The sequence below is a fragment of the Typha latifolia genome, chromosome 4 (genome assembly GCF_019914945.1).
Source record: "Typha latifolia isolate L0001 chromosome 4, TyphaL0001v2, whole genome shotgun sequence".
Lineage (NCBI taxonomy): Eukaryota > Viridiplantae > Streptophyta > Magnoliopsida > Poales > Typhaceae > Typha > Typha latifolia.
The window spans coordinates 5,011,039-5,028,928 of record NC_133089.1 but is presented as its reverse complement, the minus strand read 5'-3'; the positions used below and the strand labels follow the sequence as shown (position 1 = coordinate 5,028,928).

At 37.5% G+C, this 17,890-nt stretch overlaps 2 protein-coding genes and 1 long non-coding RNA gene across 6 annotated transcripts; 1 reads left to right on the top strand and 2 right to left on the bottom strand.

Annotated features, from left to right (window-relative positions):
* Nucleotides 1-3,977: 3,977 nt before the first annotated feature.
* On the bottom strand, nucleotides 3,978-5,701 carry LOC140787377 (uncharacterized protein At4g06744-like). The gene has a single exon (XM_073136269.1). It carries the CDS (start codon nucleotides 5,504-5,506, stop codon nucleotides 4,157-4,159), a length of 1,350 nt encoding a protein of 449 aa, XP_072992370.1. The 5' UTR covers nucleotides 5,507-5,701; the 3' UTR covers nucleotides 3,978-4,156.
* Nucleotides 5,702-7,555: 1,854 nt separating this feature from the next.
* On the top strand, nucleotides 7,556-10,082 carry LOC140785734 (uncharacterized). Of its 4 annotated transcripts, XR_012108509.1 has the most exons (5): nucleotides 7,556-7,871; nucleotides 7,960-8,011; nucleotides 8,272-8,861; nucleotides 9,523-9,631; nucleotides 9,896-10,082. It is a non-coding gene; the product is annotated as an uncharacterized lncRNA (long non-coding RNA). The 4 variants fall into 4 exon arrangements; XR_012108506.1 differs by lacking the exon at nucleotides 9,523-9,631; XR_012108508.1 differs by having other exon boundaries at nucleotides 8,272-9,631.
* Nucleotides 10,083-11,927: 1,845 nt separating this feature from the next.
* On the bottom strand, nucleotides 11,928-13,622 carry LOC140787503 (uncharacterized protein At4g06744-like). Its single transcript, XM_073136449.1, has one exon. The coding sequence runs from the start codon at nucleotides 13,568-13,570 to the stop codon at nucleotides 12,137-12,139; it is 1,434 nt and encodes a 477-aa protein (XP_072992550.1). The 5' UTR covers nucleotides 13,571-13,622; the 3' UTR covers nucleotides 11,928-12,136.
* Nucleotides 13,623-17,890: the final 4,268 nt, after the last annotated feature.

The following is a 17,890-nucleotide window of genomic DNA, read 5'->3' as shown; positions in this document are numbered from 1 at the left end:
ATTGAATTATTAGATATATGCTAAGATCCATTTGGATATAAAATAAATTTGTTGCTACGTTTGTTCATACTATTCATAGATTTTAGAATCTGTGGCTACTACTAAACAACCCATAAGAATGATAATTGCTGATATGGATATTCTGATCCAGAATTATCTACTAATCATGGTCATAATGAAAATAAATTATTATTTCATTATATAAGGACATCATTAATTCATTTTATTCTTTATAGCAAGATATTATATGCACTGATTAATTATCAAATATGCCTACATTTTATTTGGAAATAGAATTAAATAGTTACTCTTTTTATACCATGCTGATATGGAAATTGACAATTCTTTATCGCTTTTAGGTCTATAAATTCTTTTACTCTATCATGCCTAGCAGAAAAAACTTCAATAGGTGTAGAGAAGATTTCATATATTATTGACTGCTGAGCAAGAAGTTTAAGTACAGGTAGTAAGTGTTTCTCTAGTATTCTACATCACTGGCATATTTTTCTCATAGCAAATCCTTTTTTTCTTCTTTCTTTATGTTCTCTTATTTTTCGGATTGCGCATGCCTCTATAATTTTTAGGTCCGTTTGATTTCATTTGTTTTTAGATGCAGCATTTATAGTTAAATAAGAAATTAATATAAACATAAATTTTATAATTTTCTTTATCTTGGCCATACTTATAGGATCCATAATAAAAAATTGAGTTTTTATAGTACATTTTGTTTGGTTAAATATAGGTTTTTTTTAAAAAAGAGAATTCTAAATATACGAAGCGAAACAATTGTTTTGTATATGTGGATTATAAATTTATTATTGTGTTGGTGATACTAATACATATGTACTTAGTTATATTGTGTTAGTAGGCGAGTACGATAACTCAGAAGCTAATTCTATAGAGACACGAGGAAAGAGATATATAAGAGGCCGATTCTTTTGTCTCGGAGAATAAGATGGTAGGGTTATTATTTGATCATTGCCATATATGCAAGTAAATCTTTTGAATTTTCTCCAATATATATGTAGTAGATTTGCAAGCCATGTTAAGCCTAAGAGAGGTATGGCATTAAAAATTTATGGGTTGTTTCTTCACTCTAAAGTCTAAACCCTAGTTATTGGTTAGAGAATTGACTAATAAGCATTTTCTTCTCTTCCTTTTGTTACACTCGCTTTATATTCAAAGAGCAAGGGAGAAGAATACGAGTATTACAGCAACTTCTTTAGCATTGGTGACGTTTTCGATTATTTGTTGGAAAATGAAAAAAAAAAATAACAGAGAGAGAATCTAACATAGATATCGGCAGTATTTTAGAGACAAAATGAGAAGCCTAATCAAAATAACAAAAAAACGTCCATCATTGCTAAAGATGTTACGTTATACTCATACCCAGCTAATATCTCTTGCTCTTTAAAAATGTGAAGTGAAGCTAAAGAAAGAAGAGTATTTATTAATTCTCATAGTATAAGAATCGTCATTATTTAGTGTCTCTGTATCATTAGCTTATGAGTTGTTGTCCTCGCCGACTAGCATAATCTTGACCAAGTATATCAAAATCTTCATCATTAATATATTTATTTATTTATTTATTTATTTAATTTTGAATTTGGAGAGAAAATAAAATGAAACGAAAAGAAAAGAAAAGAAAAGAAAAGAAAGGAAACGCATGATTGAACTAAAAACAGGAAGGTAAATAAATGATCACACGAAGAATTGCACGACGGTCTCATCCATGTACGAGCTGAAGAAGCGTGATTGGGGATTCCAAGGCAACTCCTCGCCGATGAGACGGACGGCGCGCTCCAACCTCGTCCGGCTCGTGCGATCGGCGGCCGCGATCTGGCGGAAGCGGAAGAGGAAGAGGGCGGAGGCTCTGGAGATGGCAGCGCAGAGATTTGGGAGGTGTCTTAGCGATGGAAGGTAGAGGTTGAAGGGCCACAGCAATGGCGAGAGCTGGAAGAGCGGCATCATCATCATCATGTTCATGGATATCTTCGCCATCACCATGATATGGAGCACCATCTCTCTCTCTCTCTCTCTCTCTCTGCCCCTCTTTTATTATTTTTGGTTCAAGAAAGAGGAGGATAAGATCGATACTAACATCAAAATCATTGCGTATGATTTACTGCACTGGGTGTAGGAAAATCGACGGTGTTGCTGTCTAGGTGGCAGAAGCTTGTCGGATGGTAAAGGAAACCGATTAATGGATGGTTGTAGTATATCCAGTAGCCTATCGATGCAGCGATGTTGTTGTCCCAAGCCACATCCCTATCATGTAGCGACACGTGGGCACCAGCTTGGCATTTACAATTGAACTCTAGTGGAACTGGATATTCTTTTTTTTTAATATATATATACAGATTTATAGGAGCAGGGAGACTTTTTCTCTTATTTGTTGTTATTGTGGGCAAGAGTAGAGTAGTCGGTGATACATAAATAAAATTCTAAGGCCTCGTTGACTTATTTGTTTTTAGATCGGGAGTCCCGAACTGGATAGTAACCTAGTAATATATTAATCAAATTCTCAATAAATAAATAAAATATATAGATACTCTTTTAAATTGAATCTAATTGTATCTTAATTATCAATCTTCTCTCCCTTTCCTCTCTTTTTTAAAAAATAAATATTTTTACTAGAAAAAAAAAAGAGATTTCTTTTTCACTTTGGCTTATAAAAAATATCACTGGAAACATATTCATACGCACATAAAAAAATTTAAAAATTATTATTTAATATAATTTATTGATATGTTTAATATAAATTTAAGATGACTAACTTACAATTATATTTTAGAAAATTAATAATAAAAAATTTAGTAGTATTTGCATGACACAATTTTTCCTACAAAGTAAATACTTTTTTACTTTCTTATATCAAATCAGAGCATATATTTCTTTTTCTTTAAAGAAAAGTCTGCATAGATACATAATAATATCTTGTTTTCTATTTTCTAGTTTTTATGAGCCAAAAATTTAAATATGGGCCTCTTAGAATGCAATAAAGAAAAGTCGGAGACTAAAGATCTATCTTAACTTGAAAATTAGGGTATTCCTCGGCTATCCCAACAAAAATTATAATTTATAATATTTACTATAATTAGCTGATTAGTGAGCAGCTTAATTAGCTTCACGGTAAGTATGACTTAACTCAAAATTTGTAGACAAGGAAATTAGATGGTTGCAGTCTTCAATAATTCTTTAATCTTAAGTCTCCGATAGCTTAACTTTTAATCAATTAGCTGAATTTGGAGTTGGAAATTAGTTTCAATTGTAATTCTTTGAAGCCCGACCTCCATTTTCCTTGGGCGGCTTAGCATGGCTTCTCTCAGCGTCCAAGCTATCGTCGCATTAAAACACAAGCATTAGGATTTCTAAAAATCTCAAAATCGCCATCAATATTAATGAATTCCATTCTTAAGATTATTGGAGGTAATATTTTTATTAAGAGAGCCTTGGTAATACGCATATGTTCAAGGATGCTAGCCCTTCCATTTGTATCAGATTTGTAGAAGCATGCTAATGATGACTCTGGAATAGTTTTTGCCTCTTGCTTCCTCTTCCAGAGCGTTCGCAGAATGAGGAAGGAGAATAGCTTTTGCCATGCAAAAAGGATCTGGGAAAAGTGTAGATAAGAACTCTAACTCCACCCCTAGCTGTCCCCTTCCTACATTGAAGATAAAATCGCCGTCAGAGAAGTTAGGAAGGCGACTAAGGGAAAGAAAGGCGAAGTCCGAGAGAGCTAGCGATCCAAACTGAAGATGATCGACAGTCTCCAGCTCCATGCTGCAACGTGGGCAAACTTCATCTGAAAGAGAGTGGCCGGAGATCACGCTTGGACCGAGGATTATTCTCGGATTGATTTCTTCGGACGTGTCAATTGGACAAATAAGCTCACAGTGGCTAGAATCGTATCTTTCGTTAACGAAAATAATAATAATAATAATAATAATAATAATAATAATACAATCAGATGGAGGTAGAGTAAACTTAAATTTGAATTCCAACGACAACAACCACGTACAACTAGCAAGTCTGATACATTCTACACTACTACGTACGTACAGAGAAGCACGTAAACATCACACACATCGCCACAAATAACATGAGGAGTTGGAAGAGAAACTTGTTCGTCCAAACTAAATTAAACCATCCCTTTTCACGGCGCCGGAGGCTGATTTAACGCCGAGTAGGACTTATAACCCGAGGCCCGGCTCCGGTCCCTTCCTCCATCCATCACCACCGGCGCTTCCACCTCCGGAGACATCGAATCAATTTCACTGCCCACGTGGTTCACACTGCACGGTATGTAAGTGTTCAACGGGCAATACATCGGCTTGCTCGAGAAGAACCTCCTGCACTCCACCGGCGACCTCTGGTTCGGGAATCCGGGTATGCAATTCTTACTCACGTCCAATACTCCCTCCTTTATCAACACCCCGCAGCTATAACCCACCGATGTGAAGTAGTTGCTCGACAGCGACAGGTTCATCAGGCTGCCACCTTTCTCTCCCAGTCTGCAGAGCACGTCCGGCACCTCGCCGTATAGCAAATTCTGGGCGAAGTTTAATTGTTCCATGCTTTTTAGGCACCCGAAGGAGAGCGGTATCGGACCGGTGAGCACGTTCGTCCCGGCGTCGAACACGGTGGCTTTTTTTAGCAGTCCGATCTCGAAGGGGAGGCAGCCGGCGAGGCGGTTGCCGAGGAAAAGGACTTCGAGGAGCGTATTGGACGTTTTACCGATGGATTTGGGGATCGGGCCGGTGAACATGTTGTTGGCGAAGGTGAGGTAGTTAGCGGGGGTGTTGCCGAGCTCGTTGGGGATGTTGCCGAAGAAGTTGTTATTGTTGAGGAAGAGCGCCTCGGCTTTGATGCTGAAGACTCCGGGGGGGATGGTGCCGCCGTACTTGTTGAACCGAAGGTCGACGAAGGCGAGGCTGGTCAAGGGCAGGACGTTGTTGGGGAAATTGCCGGCGAGCTTGTTGTTGCTGACGTCGAGCTCGTAGAAATATTGGAGGCGGACGAGGCCGGGGACGGTGCCGGAGAAGCTGTTGGAGTTGGCGTGGAAGAGCGCGAGGTCGGGCAGCTGGTCGACGAAGCCGGAGACAGTGGGGGCGGCGAGGTGGAAACCGTTGAAATCGACGGAGGCGACGGTAGGGGTGTTCTTGAGGTTAGGCGGCGTGTCGCAGTAGAAGCCGAGGTACTTGTCCTTCCTGCAGATGTCGAAGCCCGTCCAGGTGCTGGTCACGTTGTTGGGGTCGCTGGTGATCGTGTTCTTGAAACGCTGGATCACGAAGTAGGCGCGGTAGAGTCGCATGTTCGGGAAGTCCGACGGCCGCGGTACCCGCGACGGGCTGTTCCCGCCGCCGCCGCCACCGGCGGCCCCGCCTATGCCGGTGCCGGTACCGATACCACTATCGGATGCATTAGTGCTGTTATCGTCGATGCTTGACGCGAGAAGGGGGAGGAGGAGGGAGAAGAGGGCCACGCATCGTATTAGAAAACGCATTGTATATTACCCCTCGGGGTCTGAGTAGTAGTAACAATACTACTCAAGAGGGGGAATAAATTGCAACAAAAGGTTCGAGGCAAAAGAAGAGGGAAGGAAAGGGATTGGTGGTTGAGGTGGGGGGACTTCTCCTTGCGTACAAATGCTTTGAGACGACGAACCAGTAGAGTTTTGACAAGAAGAAAGCCCTCCATACATAATTGCTGCTCTTTAACTTTCGTGCTTTTTTTTATATATATAAAAGATAGGGGATTAGATCCCAATTACACCTTTTCTTTTGAAAAAGATTGGGAATTACATTCTAATTAGACTCTCTCTTTTCAAAAAGACTGGGGTTTAGGCCCCAATTATACTTTCTTTTTCTTCTTTTTTCTGTTCACTCTTGTTGCCTCGTCAGTTTCATGCTTTCAGGAAGCACTAGCTCACCATGAGAGAATATCTACTAAAAGAAATCTCCTCGTGTTGTTGAACAGTTTGGGGACTGAACTGAAAGAAATTTAAAGATAAAAAGAGAGATGGGATTGAAAGTTGAAAGGAAGATTTGATCAAAATATGACACAATGAGACAAATTTCAAGGACTTAAACTTACACTTGATGAATTTGGATGAGATGAAATGGTGAAGAATTATTTCTCGACTTTTGGTAGAAAAACCTCATGCAAGGTATTGTGAAAATTTTATAGGCAATAGATGAGTTACAAAGCATGGTCTAAGAGAGATATTTAGAAAAGCTCCACACAAGTCATAATTAAAAAAATATCAAACCCTAATAATTCAAAGATAGATAAGAAATATAATATTAGATTTGAAAGACCGAAACGATCAACAAATGAACTCGACCTAACTGAAATACACAATCAACATGCACTTAGTGGTAAGTTGTTTGTGCTTCTTTATTTACATTTTATGTTGAATTGGATAAGTTTTTTTTTTTTTAAACACATGGAAATCACAATAAATGCTTCACAATTTATTGTGATTGCTTTGAGGAAGAATTTCTTTTGGTTCACTATGCTTTTGTGGCTATAAAGAATTGTCTCTAACTCCCAAGTCAATGCATGATTAATTTGGATGGAGGACTCGTAGACCATGACAAGTATTTTTCATTTGTTGAAAGTAAGTGTTCAAATTTTTAATACTTTTGTAGGGGGAGAAAACTTAGAGGCTCTTTGATTGTCCCAAGATCTAAAGTTAAAAGCCATTATAATAAAACAGACTTTTCTAGGAATGAATGCCATTATAAGAGCATCTTGCTGAGGGCTCTTTATTTATTATTTAATTAATAATATATATATATATATATAATATTTTAAATTATTTAATAATTTTTTTTAATGTTATTATTTTTTAATAAAAAATATATTGTTAGAAAATTTTTATCGATATATTTATAATAAGACTAATATTCAATAGTTTCAAAAATAATTTTACATCACTATCTTTTTAATTAAAAATATTAAAATTATATTATATTAAATAAAATTAAAATATTTAAAATAATTTAAATAATTTAATATTAGACTAATTTTAAAGATGATGAGAGCATTCTAATAGTACTATTTCTATTAAAAATTAATTAGTAAAACTAATTATATATATTTAACTTCTAACCGTCATATTTTTTTGGCCTAGTAGAGGGTGATAAGTGAATGATATTCTGACATTAGTTGAAAAAAAAACTGTTAGAATATGTCGAAGAATATAGTGGTGTTTGGGAAAAAAAAATCTAAGAATAGAGTGATATATATAAAAAAAATGACAAGAGAAATTATATAATTTGTATAAAAACGCTAGTATAAATTAAAAATAAATAAATATATATATATATATATAACAAACTTTCAAAAAAAAAATTGCTAGTGTAAAATGAAAAAATATAGTGGCATTTCGGAAAAATGTTACGAGAAACCGTCTACCCGTCTACACATTCAATATAACTAACTTGTTAACTAATAATTAGCAGTAAACCGTCTACCCGTCTACCCGACCCGACCCGTTAACACTCTCATTCCCTCTTTTTCGTCGGTCGCCTCCACCCCCACCCCCACCCCCTAAACACTGCCCATCTCCATCTCTCTCGCTCACTACCTCCGACAACTCTCCATCTCCCTCCTCATATTTTTGACCTCTCCCTCTAGTGTTCCAGATCTTTCCTCCAAACGAAACCTAACCCTAGCCTTTGCATGACGCAGTCGCCTATTTCGATCGCGGCGGAAATCGTAGCTTCCAAAATGTGCTTCACCTCCGCAACCTGCCATGGGAGTGCACGGGGAAGGAGCTTGTTGAGCTTTGCGAGCCCTTCGGTAAGATCTTCTACACCAAGTGCAACGTTGGGGCTAATAGCAACCAGGCCTTCGTTGAATTTGTGGGTCTTCGATCTTGATATTTCTCTTTTCTTTTATTATTTTCTATCTGATTCCTGGAAATAATATTTCTTAAAATTGGTCGCACAGATCAAGGATTTCCAAAGTACATTGTTGGTTTCATGTTCTTTTGTTAGAATAGGTAAGAATATCATGCTCATGCTACATTATCTGCTTCTACTTTCTTTATAGAGATTATATAGACTTCATGTTCGTCAAGGGAAGATTTTATTTGTAATTAGCTGGTTGTTAAAAAAATGTGTTTCTTTATGGAGATTATATATATATATTATTTACTTGTACACCAGTCAAAGTGCAAAATCAGATGCAATTTTCATTAATCTTGCCTCGTTCCGGTACACTTAGTAATCCGTGTCTTTGTATTCCTGCTATTTTGCTCAGGGATTATGCTTTCAGATTATGGAGTATTGCAATAAGATCCGATGTTGGTTGAGCACTATCCGGTTCTATCCAATCTATTCTAACCTTAGTAATATGACATGCATTCTTTGCAATAGATAGCTAGTCACTTGTTTTTCTCAACAAACAAAAATAATGCAACTCCTAATAGCTTGTATAGATAGCTAGATATATTGTTTTGGCAGAATCAAACATATTTAAATTAAATAATTGTTTAGTATCTGTTTGGAGTTGCTAATATTCCTTATGCATGTAAAATTTGTTGCTTGAGAAACTTTTATCCCTTATGTGATTGTGTAAATAGTTTCCCACATTACACTTTAATTGACATGTTGCTTTAGTTTGCATTGCAGAATTGGCCTTAATGGAGGAAATGCATTACAATGATAGCCACTGAACATGAATTTTAATGAAAGCAATGTGGTTTACATTCTCTATTGTTGTATACTATGATGCAGAATCTGTGTAATTATAGATAGCCGCAAGCTAGATTCGAAGCATGCCGTTACATTTTCCATTGAAGTAAAAGAAATATGATGGTTGAACTTACGACAATAGAAGAAGAGTGTTATGTAAGTATCATTTTAGTATCAATTCAACTTTCTGAAATGCTTCATACCCAGATTTTCTTCTAGGCAAATATAATTGTAGGAATGCGGCTCAATTACTTGCTATGGCCAATTTTGATGAAAATTTTATGACTAGTACATAATCGTAGATTAAGACTAATAGGAGCTACTTCAAGTTAATGACATGCATGACTCTAGACGGTAAGGTTTAAGACTTCATGATTATGTTTGATAGTATTTTACTTTCAGAGTTTCAGTTATCTCTCAAGAACTGGTCTGAGAGAACGAAGAACAAAAGAGTTTGATGTGAAGATTCATAGAATAGGTTCTTTGAGGATGTTGAATTGAAATTTGAATAATCTAGATATGGTGCTCGCACATATAGCACTGCACTCTGCCTGAGCAAACTTTTTAATTATTTAAACATAGTTTTCACGATGTCAGATCTACTGTGTTCAACAAGAAAGCTTTGACTGTGAGGAGGGTAGAGTGATGCATGCTAGAAAAGTATGAAGACAATATGTATTAGGTGTCAAATAAGCTTAACAGAGCTGCACTCATATATATTTATTCTACAAGTTCACAAAAAAATTTAAACGTTCTTTTGGATTAAAGATGTCCTAATGAATTAAGTCCCAACATAGTTTGTTGCTTCTGTGACCAGAGGGTTCTTCCACTTATCAATACATTGTTTTAATGCTATGGTTAGACATGTGAAAAGCTTGTCACTATGGAAGGGCACAAGGTCATAAGTTGTTACAGAACTAGAACAGGTAATTAGCAATGTAAACTGAGGAAACTGTTCAATATATGCATTGATTCGAAACTTTCTTATATTCTCTCTGATGTGCAATTTGATAGGATTTACATAACTCAAGGTCCAACTTCTTAAAAGATGTGGATTTAATATAGTACATACCATTTTTTTTTACTTTTTTATAAGAAAAGATTTACTTTTCTTACCTATCTTTTATTTATATAATTAATTATGTTTGTAAATTTACAACTGAATATAGATATCATTTTTTTTTCTACAGATTAAACATGCTAGTAAATGAAGTGGAGTAATGTCAGGGATTTTAAGTATTTTCTTTATTTCTTTTTGTTATATATTGAATACATATGTCTTCTTGTGAAGACAATTTTGTTATATTTCTATTTACAGTAAAAACTTCAATAATTAGATGTTGACTAGTTTACATGATACATATTATTTATTGGGCATATATATCTTCTCGTGAGTTTTGCTATATTTTTATTTGAAGTTGTGGAAATTAAAATAACAAATTGGTTAGTTGTTTTGCCATTATTCTGGCTATGTTGTTAGTCCAGTAAGTTATTCGAATTGTCACGGTATTTCTATATGCTTGCATGTTGTCAGCATATAAATCTTCTATGGAATATAAACATGTCGGGAAAAGTTCTTATGCTTTCGGTCAGCATATGTCGTCGTGTCTATATGTCGGAATATTATCTTTTGTGGTATATAAATATGTTCCTAAAGCTCTTCGTCAGTTAGTATATTTTTCCGAACATATATAAGTACTGGCCAAACAAGTTATTACACGCCAACTAATATATTCCGTCTGGTAATTCAACTGCCGGGGAAGCATTACTATCGATGTGTATGAGCTCTAGTAGAGATATCTTTTGGCATATACTAAAAAATTGCTGACAAAAATCTTTTACTGGGTTTACCTGGCATTTATTTAAACACCAGCATAAGTTTTTCGTGGCCTTTAAACATTTTGTGGTGGCATATAAAAATGCTAGCAAAACCTAGTTTTGCCATAGTGACTCTAAGCTTTGTTGTGGAGAAGTTTCATAATCCCCGTAATACTGGGTGGGGTTTTAGCAGTAAAGAGCCTTAGTTCAAAGGTTTATCCAAAACTTTAAGACTATTAAATTAAGGTCTAAAAATATATATATATATATATATATATATATAAACCATTTCATTTTGTGGAACTAAACACTTATACGTGAACTTTGCGCTAGTCACTAAGAATGCATGGGGATTGATCAATGGCCTGGCCTTCTCTCGCTTAGCCTCTTCTCTTCTCTCAAGTCCTAGTATTTCCCTACCTGCTTGTTCTAGCCTGCAAGGATAACTAATAGAGCACCTCGAGCGTGGTCTTCAATATATACTTCAAACAAAACATATTCTTCGCAGGAAAGCCCAATGGATTGGAAGGTGACATCCCTCTCCAGAGTATATATATTTGTCACCACCATTTGGAACACCCACCTTGTCTAGTTGCCCACGGCCTCAAGAGAGTTGTCTGTTAAATTTTGCTCCAATATTCTTCTCACTAAGTGGGCATAGATAGATACCTCTCCTCCTCTAGCCCAGACAATAGCGAAGTATGAGAGAACATTAAGGGTGTCAAGCATCCCGAGGGTGACAAACTTTTCATCCGGAGGGAGACTTTATCTCTTATTTGTTGTTATTGTGAGCAAGAGTAGTTCGATCGGTTGTAAGTAGAAAACTCGGAGAAAGTAACAACTCAGCTTGTATGGTTATTATCGAATGAATCTTGACAACCGTGCCCAAAGTATACAGCTTTGGAGTTGTATATCAATAACCAAGTGGATAACATTGATTCCTTTGGACGTCCCAATTGGACAAATACGTCCGTAGTGGCTAAGATTTCTATAATTGAAGTTTGTCCCTCTCTACATGTCTTTTGGGACACAATCAAGCTTTTTTTTTTTATTAAAAAAAAATCTAACAAAAACATTCAATCTTTTGCTTTTATTATACGGTTAATTTTGTTAATAATGAGTTATTATATAAATGAGTTAAGATATCTATAGATATAAAATGACCACAGTATGTTTGAATAAGTTTTTTTAGATTAAAATAAAAATAAATTAAGAATTATTATTTGAAAGTCAAACGAGGAGTATTTTAGATATTTAAAACTTTTCTTTCAAAAGTAATAATAGAACAATATCTATTCGGTTAATTATGGTAGAATTAATCGAGGATGTTTTTGATGTATTTAAAATAATAATGTAGATAACTACTTATATGGTATAGGATGTAAACAAAGAAAAATGCAGGTATTTTAGATAAATTACCCTAAGCTTTTATTTCTCTAAAACAAATACTACCATAATTCCAACGAACAATCAGATACAAGTCTTGCCCATACGACAACACTCAACAGTAGACAGAGAAAGGAACATATTTAATATAGAAAAGAAGATCTAGTTGCACAAACCGGAAGAGGTACTTAATCATCCCAACTAAAAGTTAAATAACCATCCCCTTTTCACGGCGCCGGAGGCTGGTCCAAGGCCGAGTAGGACTTGTAACCCGAGGCCCGGCTCCGGTCCCTTCCTCCATCCACCACCACCGGCGCTTCCACCTCCGTTGACATCGAATCAATTCCACTGCCCTCGTAGTGCTCACTGCATGGTATGTAAGTGTTCAACGGGCAGTACATCCGCTTGCTCGCGAAGAACCTCTCGCACTCCTCCGGCGACCTCTGGTTCGGGCACCCGGGTATGCAATTCTTCCTCACGTCCAATACTCCTCTCTTTATCAACCCCCAGCAGCTATAACCCACCGACGTGAAGTAGTTGCTCGACAGCGACAAGTTCATCAGGCTGCCGCCTTTCTCCCCAAGTTTGCAGAGCACGTCCGGCACCTCGCCGTAGAGCAAATTCTGGGCGAAGTTTAATTGTTCCATGCTTTTTAAGCACCCGAAGGAGAACGGTATCGGCCCGGTGAGCATGTTCGTCCCGGCGTCGAACACGGTGGCTTTTTTTAGCAGCCCGATCTCGAAGGGGAGGCAGCCGGAGAGTCGGTTGTTGAGAAAGAGGACTTCGAGGAGCGTATTGCATGTTTTTCCGATGGAATTGGGGATCGGGCCGGTGAACATGTTGTTGGCGAAGGTGAGGTAGTTCGCCGGGGTGTTGCCGAGCTCGTAGGGGATGTTGCCGGAGAAGAAGTTGTTGTTGAGGAAGAGTGCTTCTGTTTTGATGTTGAAGACTCTTGGGGGGATGGTTCCTACGTATTTGTTGAAGCGAAGGTCGAGGAAGGCGAGGTTGGTCAAGGCCAGGACATTGTTGGGGAAGCAGCCGGAGAGGTTGTTGTTGCTGACGTCAAGCTCGTAGAAATATGGGAGGCCGGTGAGGTTGGGGATGGTGCTTGATAATTTGTTGGAGTTGGCGTGGAAAAGGGCGAGGTCGGGCATCTTGTCGATGAAGCCGGAGACAGTGGGGGCGGCGATACGGTAGCCGTTGAAGTCGACGGAGGCGACGGTACGGATGCTTGTTTGGTTGGGCAGCTTGTCGCAGTAGAAGCCGATGTAGCTTGTCTTGCTGCAGATGTCGAAGCCCGTCCAGGTCTTGGCCACGCAATTGGGGTCACTGGTGATCGTTTTCTTGAAACGCTGGATCACGAAGTAGGCGTTGTAGAGGTGTATGTTCTCGAAGTCCGACGGCTGGGGGACCCGCGGCGGCGGGGGCGGGCACGGGGTCCCGGGCGCGCCCGACGGCGGGCTGTTCCCGCCCCCGCCTATGCCGATACCGATACCGATACCGATACCAATGCTGATATCAGATGCTCTGGTGCTGTTCTCGTCGATGGCGGAGGTCAGGATAGGGAGGAGTAGGGAGAAGAGGGCCAGCATCCATTGCATTGGAAAACGGTCTGCCATGGAAGAAGACGATCGATCGAGGTGATCTTTCTCTTTTGACATTCTCTTCCAGAAAGATCTCAATGTTAGGGGCCGGGCGGGCTGGTGGACTGCTAGCAACACTATTGAAGGGGGAATCCATAAATAGGAATACAAGTGCTGGGGCCCCGGGGCAAGAGAAAGAGAGAAGGAAAGAGACTGGTGGTTGAGGTGGACCCCTGTCTCGTCGTTATTTATTTTCTCCTTTGTGTTCCATTCTACGAGACGACGAACTCGTCCGGGAATGGGGAATGTGATCGATCCAGAATATGATCAACTTTGGTATTTACTAAACGAGATATTAGCATCTTAGTTCCAAAATTATATTATCTAACGTTAGTTTTAGAGCTTGGAGGAATAATTAATTAATGTGCATAATTTTTTTTTCTTTAATTATTCATGAGCTTAAAAACTAGATATAGAAAGAACAAATGATCAACCCTTCTTAGATACAGTCATTTAGACTCTATTAAATATTATTTAAAATTAGAGTTGAACCCATAAACTCTTATAAGAAAATTAACAAGTGGTGCTAGTCTAATCGTATATAAGAAAATTATGACCTCCAACTCGTAATTAAGCTGTCGGCATAAGTGGTTCTTTCAATCAAGGGCCATAATCCTAGTTTGTTTTACAAATTTATCAAAGTCTGGCATCCATCCAATTAACACAACAGCCAGTCTGATCGTGATCGTGACACGTGACGATCTTATTCGCGGCCAATACTCACAGCAGCCTCATTTTGCCTCACGATTCGTGCAATTATTGCCCTCAAATAAGCGTACGTAAAGTTTGTCACATCCTCTAACTTTGCCCTGCCTCTGAGGCAATTTGGTTAAAAGTCAAAGTCTACATGCGATTAATTAGCTGCCATTGTTTTTATTTGACCCAAGTTTGGTTAATTAAGCCTAAACTAAAGTGCAAATATTTTTTTTAATTTATTAAATATAAAAGGTAAAATTATAATCTTAATCTAACGGTTATAATAGTTAGTTTTTATAGTATATTAGTTAAAAAAATTTAATTACGTCTGTCTAACTTTTTAATTTTTCTACCGTACTCTTAAAGATCTTAACTGTTAGATCTTCATCAATTAATTTTACGGTACGTAATAAATGCTCTACAAAATTATAAAATAGTGATCAAATTTTGAATAATAAAAAGATAAAATATATGTATCTGGTAAAATAATGAGTGCTCCAAACCTAATAAAAATCGGCCGACACCTTTATCACGTGCATGTCAAAGGAGGGACGGATTCACGGGCGAGCATAAGAACACCTTTCCAACTAAGTTAGTTGACGTGCATGGAGAAATGACAAAAGATCTCTTGGCCATGCAATGGATGGATGGATGATGACAAAGGAGGAAGAATTATGAAGTCGAGTGGAGAGTCACGTCAATCCTCTAGGCAATCTCTTGAGCAAGGTCAGTGATGGAGATATTATATGTGTATTAATCATATCTACACTTGTACGAAAAGGACCACTGGAGATTAATTAATTAATTAATTTGCATGTTGTATGCTTATAAAGTCTCATAGTAATTTGTCGTACGTGTATATCTATATACAGAAGTTATATATTCATATGGGTATCTTGAGAATTAGAAAATTGCAAACCATGAACGAATAATATAAATTTTTGCATGATAAAGCTTTTGAATACATGGTGTGTTAATTGTTCATGGTAATTATAGATGGAGGCAAGAACCCCTCCTTCCAGGAGAAGACCGTCGTCCCGTTCGTCGAAGGACTCCGCGAGATCGCCGTCTCCGTCTGGAATAGCAACACCCTCGTCCACGACAACTTCATCGGCGGCGGCAGGTATCAGAACCAGCGATCTATGTATCTTATAATGCAACTGAGAGTTATACTCATTCTTGATCAGGATTCAACTACAAAAGGTTCTCGGCCAAGGCTACGATGACTCCTCCTGGCCTCTGCAAACAAAATCCGGCGATCATAAATTCAGATCAATATTTCCAATTATTTTAATTTAATTTGTTGGCATCAAATAGGTATGCTGGGGAAGTGAAGCTCATCATGTACTACTCAAACGCAGCTAAACAAGTAACTCACTCTCTTCTTCCGTTATATACATGGATTAATTGGATAATTTACAAACATTAACGTTGTCTCGCTTTTTATTTCCGAAGAAACCGGTGAAGACTGCGGCGCCGATGAGCTACGCTGCTCCGGCCGTGCCTGCATACAGTCCGGCAGCGTTCTATGCTACTCATCCTTACTAATATGGCCCTTCGAAGTCGATAGCAGCTCCCCCAGATCCAACTTATCCAGCAAGTTATCCACCTGCAGGATATCCTACTGTCGAACCTGTAGCATATCCTCCTCCAATGCTACAGCAAACATATCTGGCCCCGTCGTACCCACGACCCCAAACTTATCCACCTGTTACTTCTCCGATCCAGGTTTATCCTCCTGTACCACCACCTTATTCACAACCCTGCTATCCACCATGTAATTATAAATAAATAAAACTACGTACGTACTTATCCTGTTCTTGTCTGGTAGAGCGACGGATAGATGGATAATGAGAATTTTGGATGTACATGCAGCAGCGGCGCCTTATCCACCACCTCCATATTGAAGGAAAGATAGCTGTGGTAGGTCGGAAGAATTCACCGTCGGACAAAGCCCCTTTTGGATTTCAATGTACCTTTTTTAAAAGCTCTCGTTGTATTACTCACCTCGTTTCCTTTGTGTTTAGGAAACCCATAAACTGATTCAAGAATTTCTAAACTGATTTATTAAGTAAACATTTTTTTTATCTTTTTTATATCTAATTAAGTTTCCTCTTTAAAAATTCAGGACTAATAAATAAGACTAACAAATTAAGTTTAGTGCTTAACCTCAAACCAAACAAGGTTAGAAGTCGAACATTATATTTTGAGTTAGTATTAATGCCCAAAGTCATTCTACTCGTGTACTTTAAACAGTTTTAGATCAGTCATATAACGCGCAAATAACTAAAATACATCATCATGTTTGGAAAGCAAAATAGATGTGAATTTTTATCTGATTTTTGTTTAATTCATCTTCATACTCTTTCGAGATGTGATTTAACTAATAAACTTTATTAAAAAATTATATTTAATAATATTTATCATATAGTTGACACAATCTAGAAATATCATGGGTGAGAAAATAAGATAAGAAAATGTGTAAGATTTTTTGAAGATAAACAAATGCTTAAATTAAAAGAATATTTTATCTATAAAAAATTAGAAATAGAGGGAATTTAGTTTGCCATTCAGTTTTAGATGTTATTAGAGCGCAACTATTAATTTAGATGGAAAAACTAACGGTCTTATTTTAATCATAAGTATATAAATTAATTTAAATTTTTTTTAAATACATGGGGGTACAATAGTTCTGAGCATAAGTACAAATTATATATAACTTTTTTTTTAATCTTGACTTTTCCTATAGTAGTGGGCCTCCATAAAAATATATAACCTATTGTGACCTAGAGATTAACTCAACGGTAGATCTTTTACTAAAAAGAGATAACTCTTTATTTAGCATGTTATTAGCTACAAGAAAAAAATAATTGGATTGATAAAGTAGATCCAACTCTGTCATATTGCACTAATAGATATTTATGTAATTGGATCTGTCTATATGAAGTTGGATCTTTTGGGGCTATTGTGGCCTAATTGATAGTTGTGGTAGCTTATATAGCCATCGGCTGTCGAAGAAATGCCCCCTTCATGTCGATCTTCGTGGTCGACCAACTCCTGGCTTTGGATACTCCTCTCAACCTCTCTATATTTTTTTCACCGATTTGCTTCTCTCTTCACTATTGGACTCTTTTTCATCGAAATGGACTTCCTGCTCCATTTCCTACAGGATCCCTTCCCCAACTTGTAGGTGCAGGCGGACATATTGGCCTCGGCTGCCACAATAGTGTTTGCTAGCAAACCTTCTTTTTCCTCAACTCTTTGGTAGCCCAACTCAGGTCATCTTGGGCTGGGTGCGACTCAACCAAAACCAAAGCTTGGGATGTGTTTGGGAGTATTCAGCTTAACCCAAATTAGCTTGGGTGGAGGAAAGAAAAAGAATAAAGGAGAAAAACACAAAAAAGAGGAAGAAGAGATAAGAAGAAGAAAAGAAAGAGGAGGGAATGAAGGAGAGATCAGAGCAAAGAGAGAGAGAGAGACAGATATACCATCCTGAGATAGTGATAGAGAGGTAATTTAAGTATTAAAATTTTTGATGATTAAACCCAAATTGTAGGAGTTAAATGAAAAATATCCATAAGGTTATAAGTAAATAATAATAGAAGTAAAATTCAAGGTATTTTATCAATTACCCAACATATT

Bases quoted from the DNA above. Each gene is read 5' to 3' on its own strand.
- LOC140787377 (XM_073136269.1), bottom strand. From the start codon at position 5,506: ATGCGTTTTCTAATACGATGCGTGGCCCTCTTCTCCCTCCTCCTCCCC.
- LOC140787503 (XM_073136449.1), bottom strand. From the start codon at position 13,570: ATGTCAAAAGAGAAAGATCACCTCGATCGATCGTCTTCTTCCATGGCA.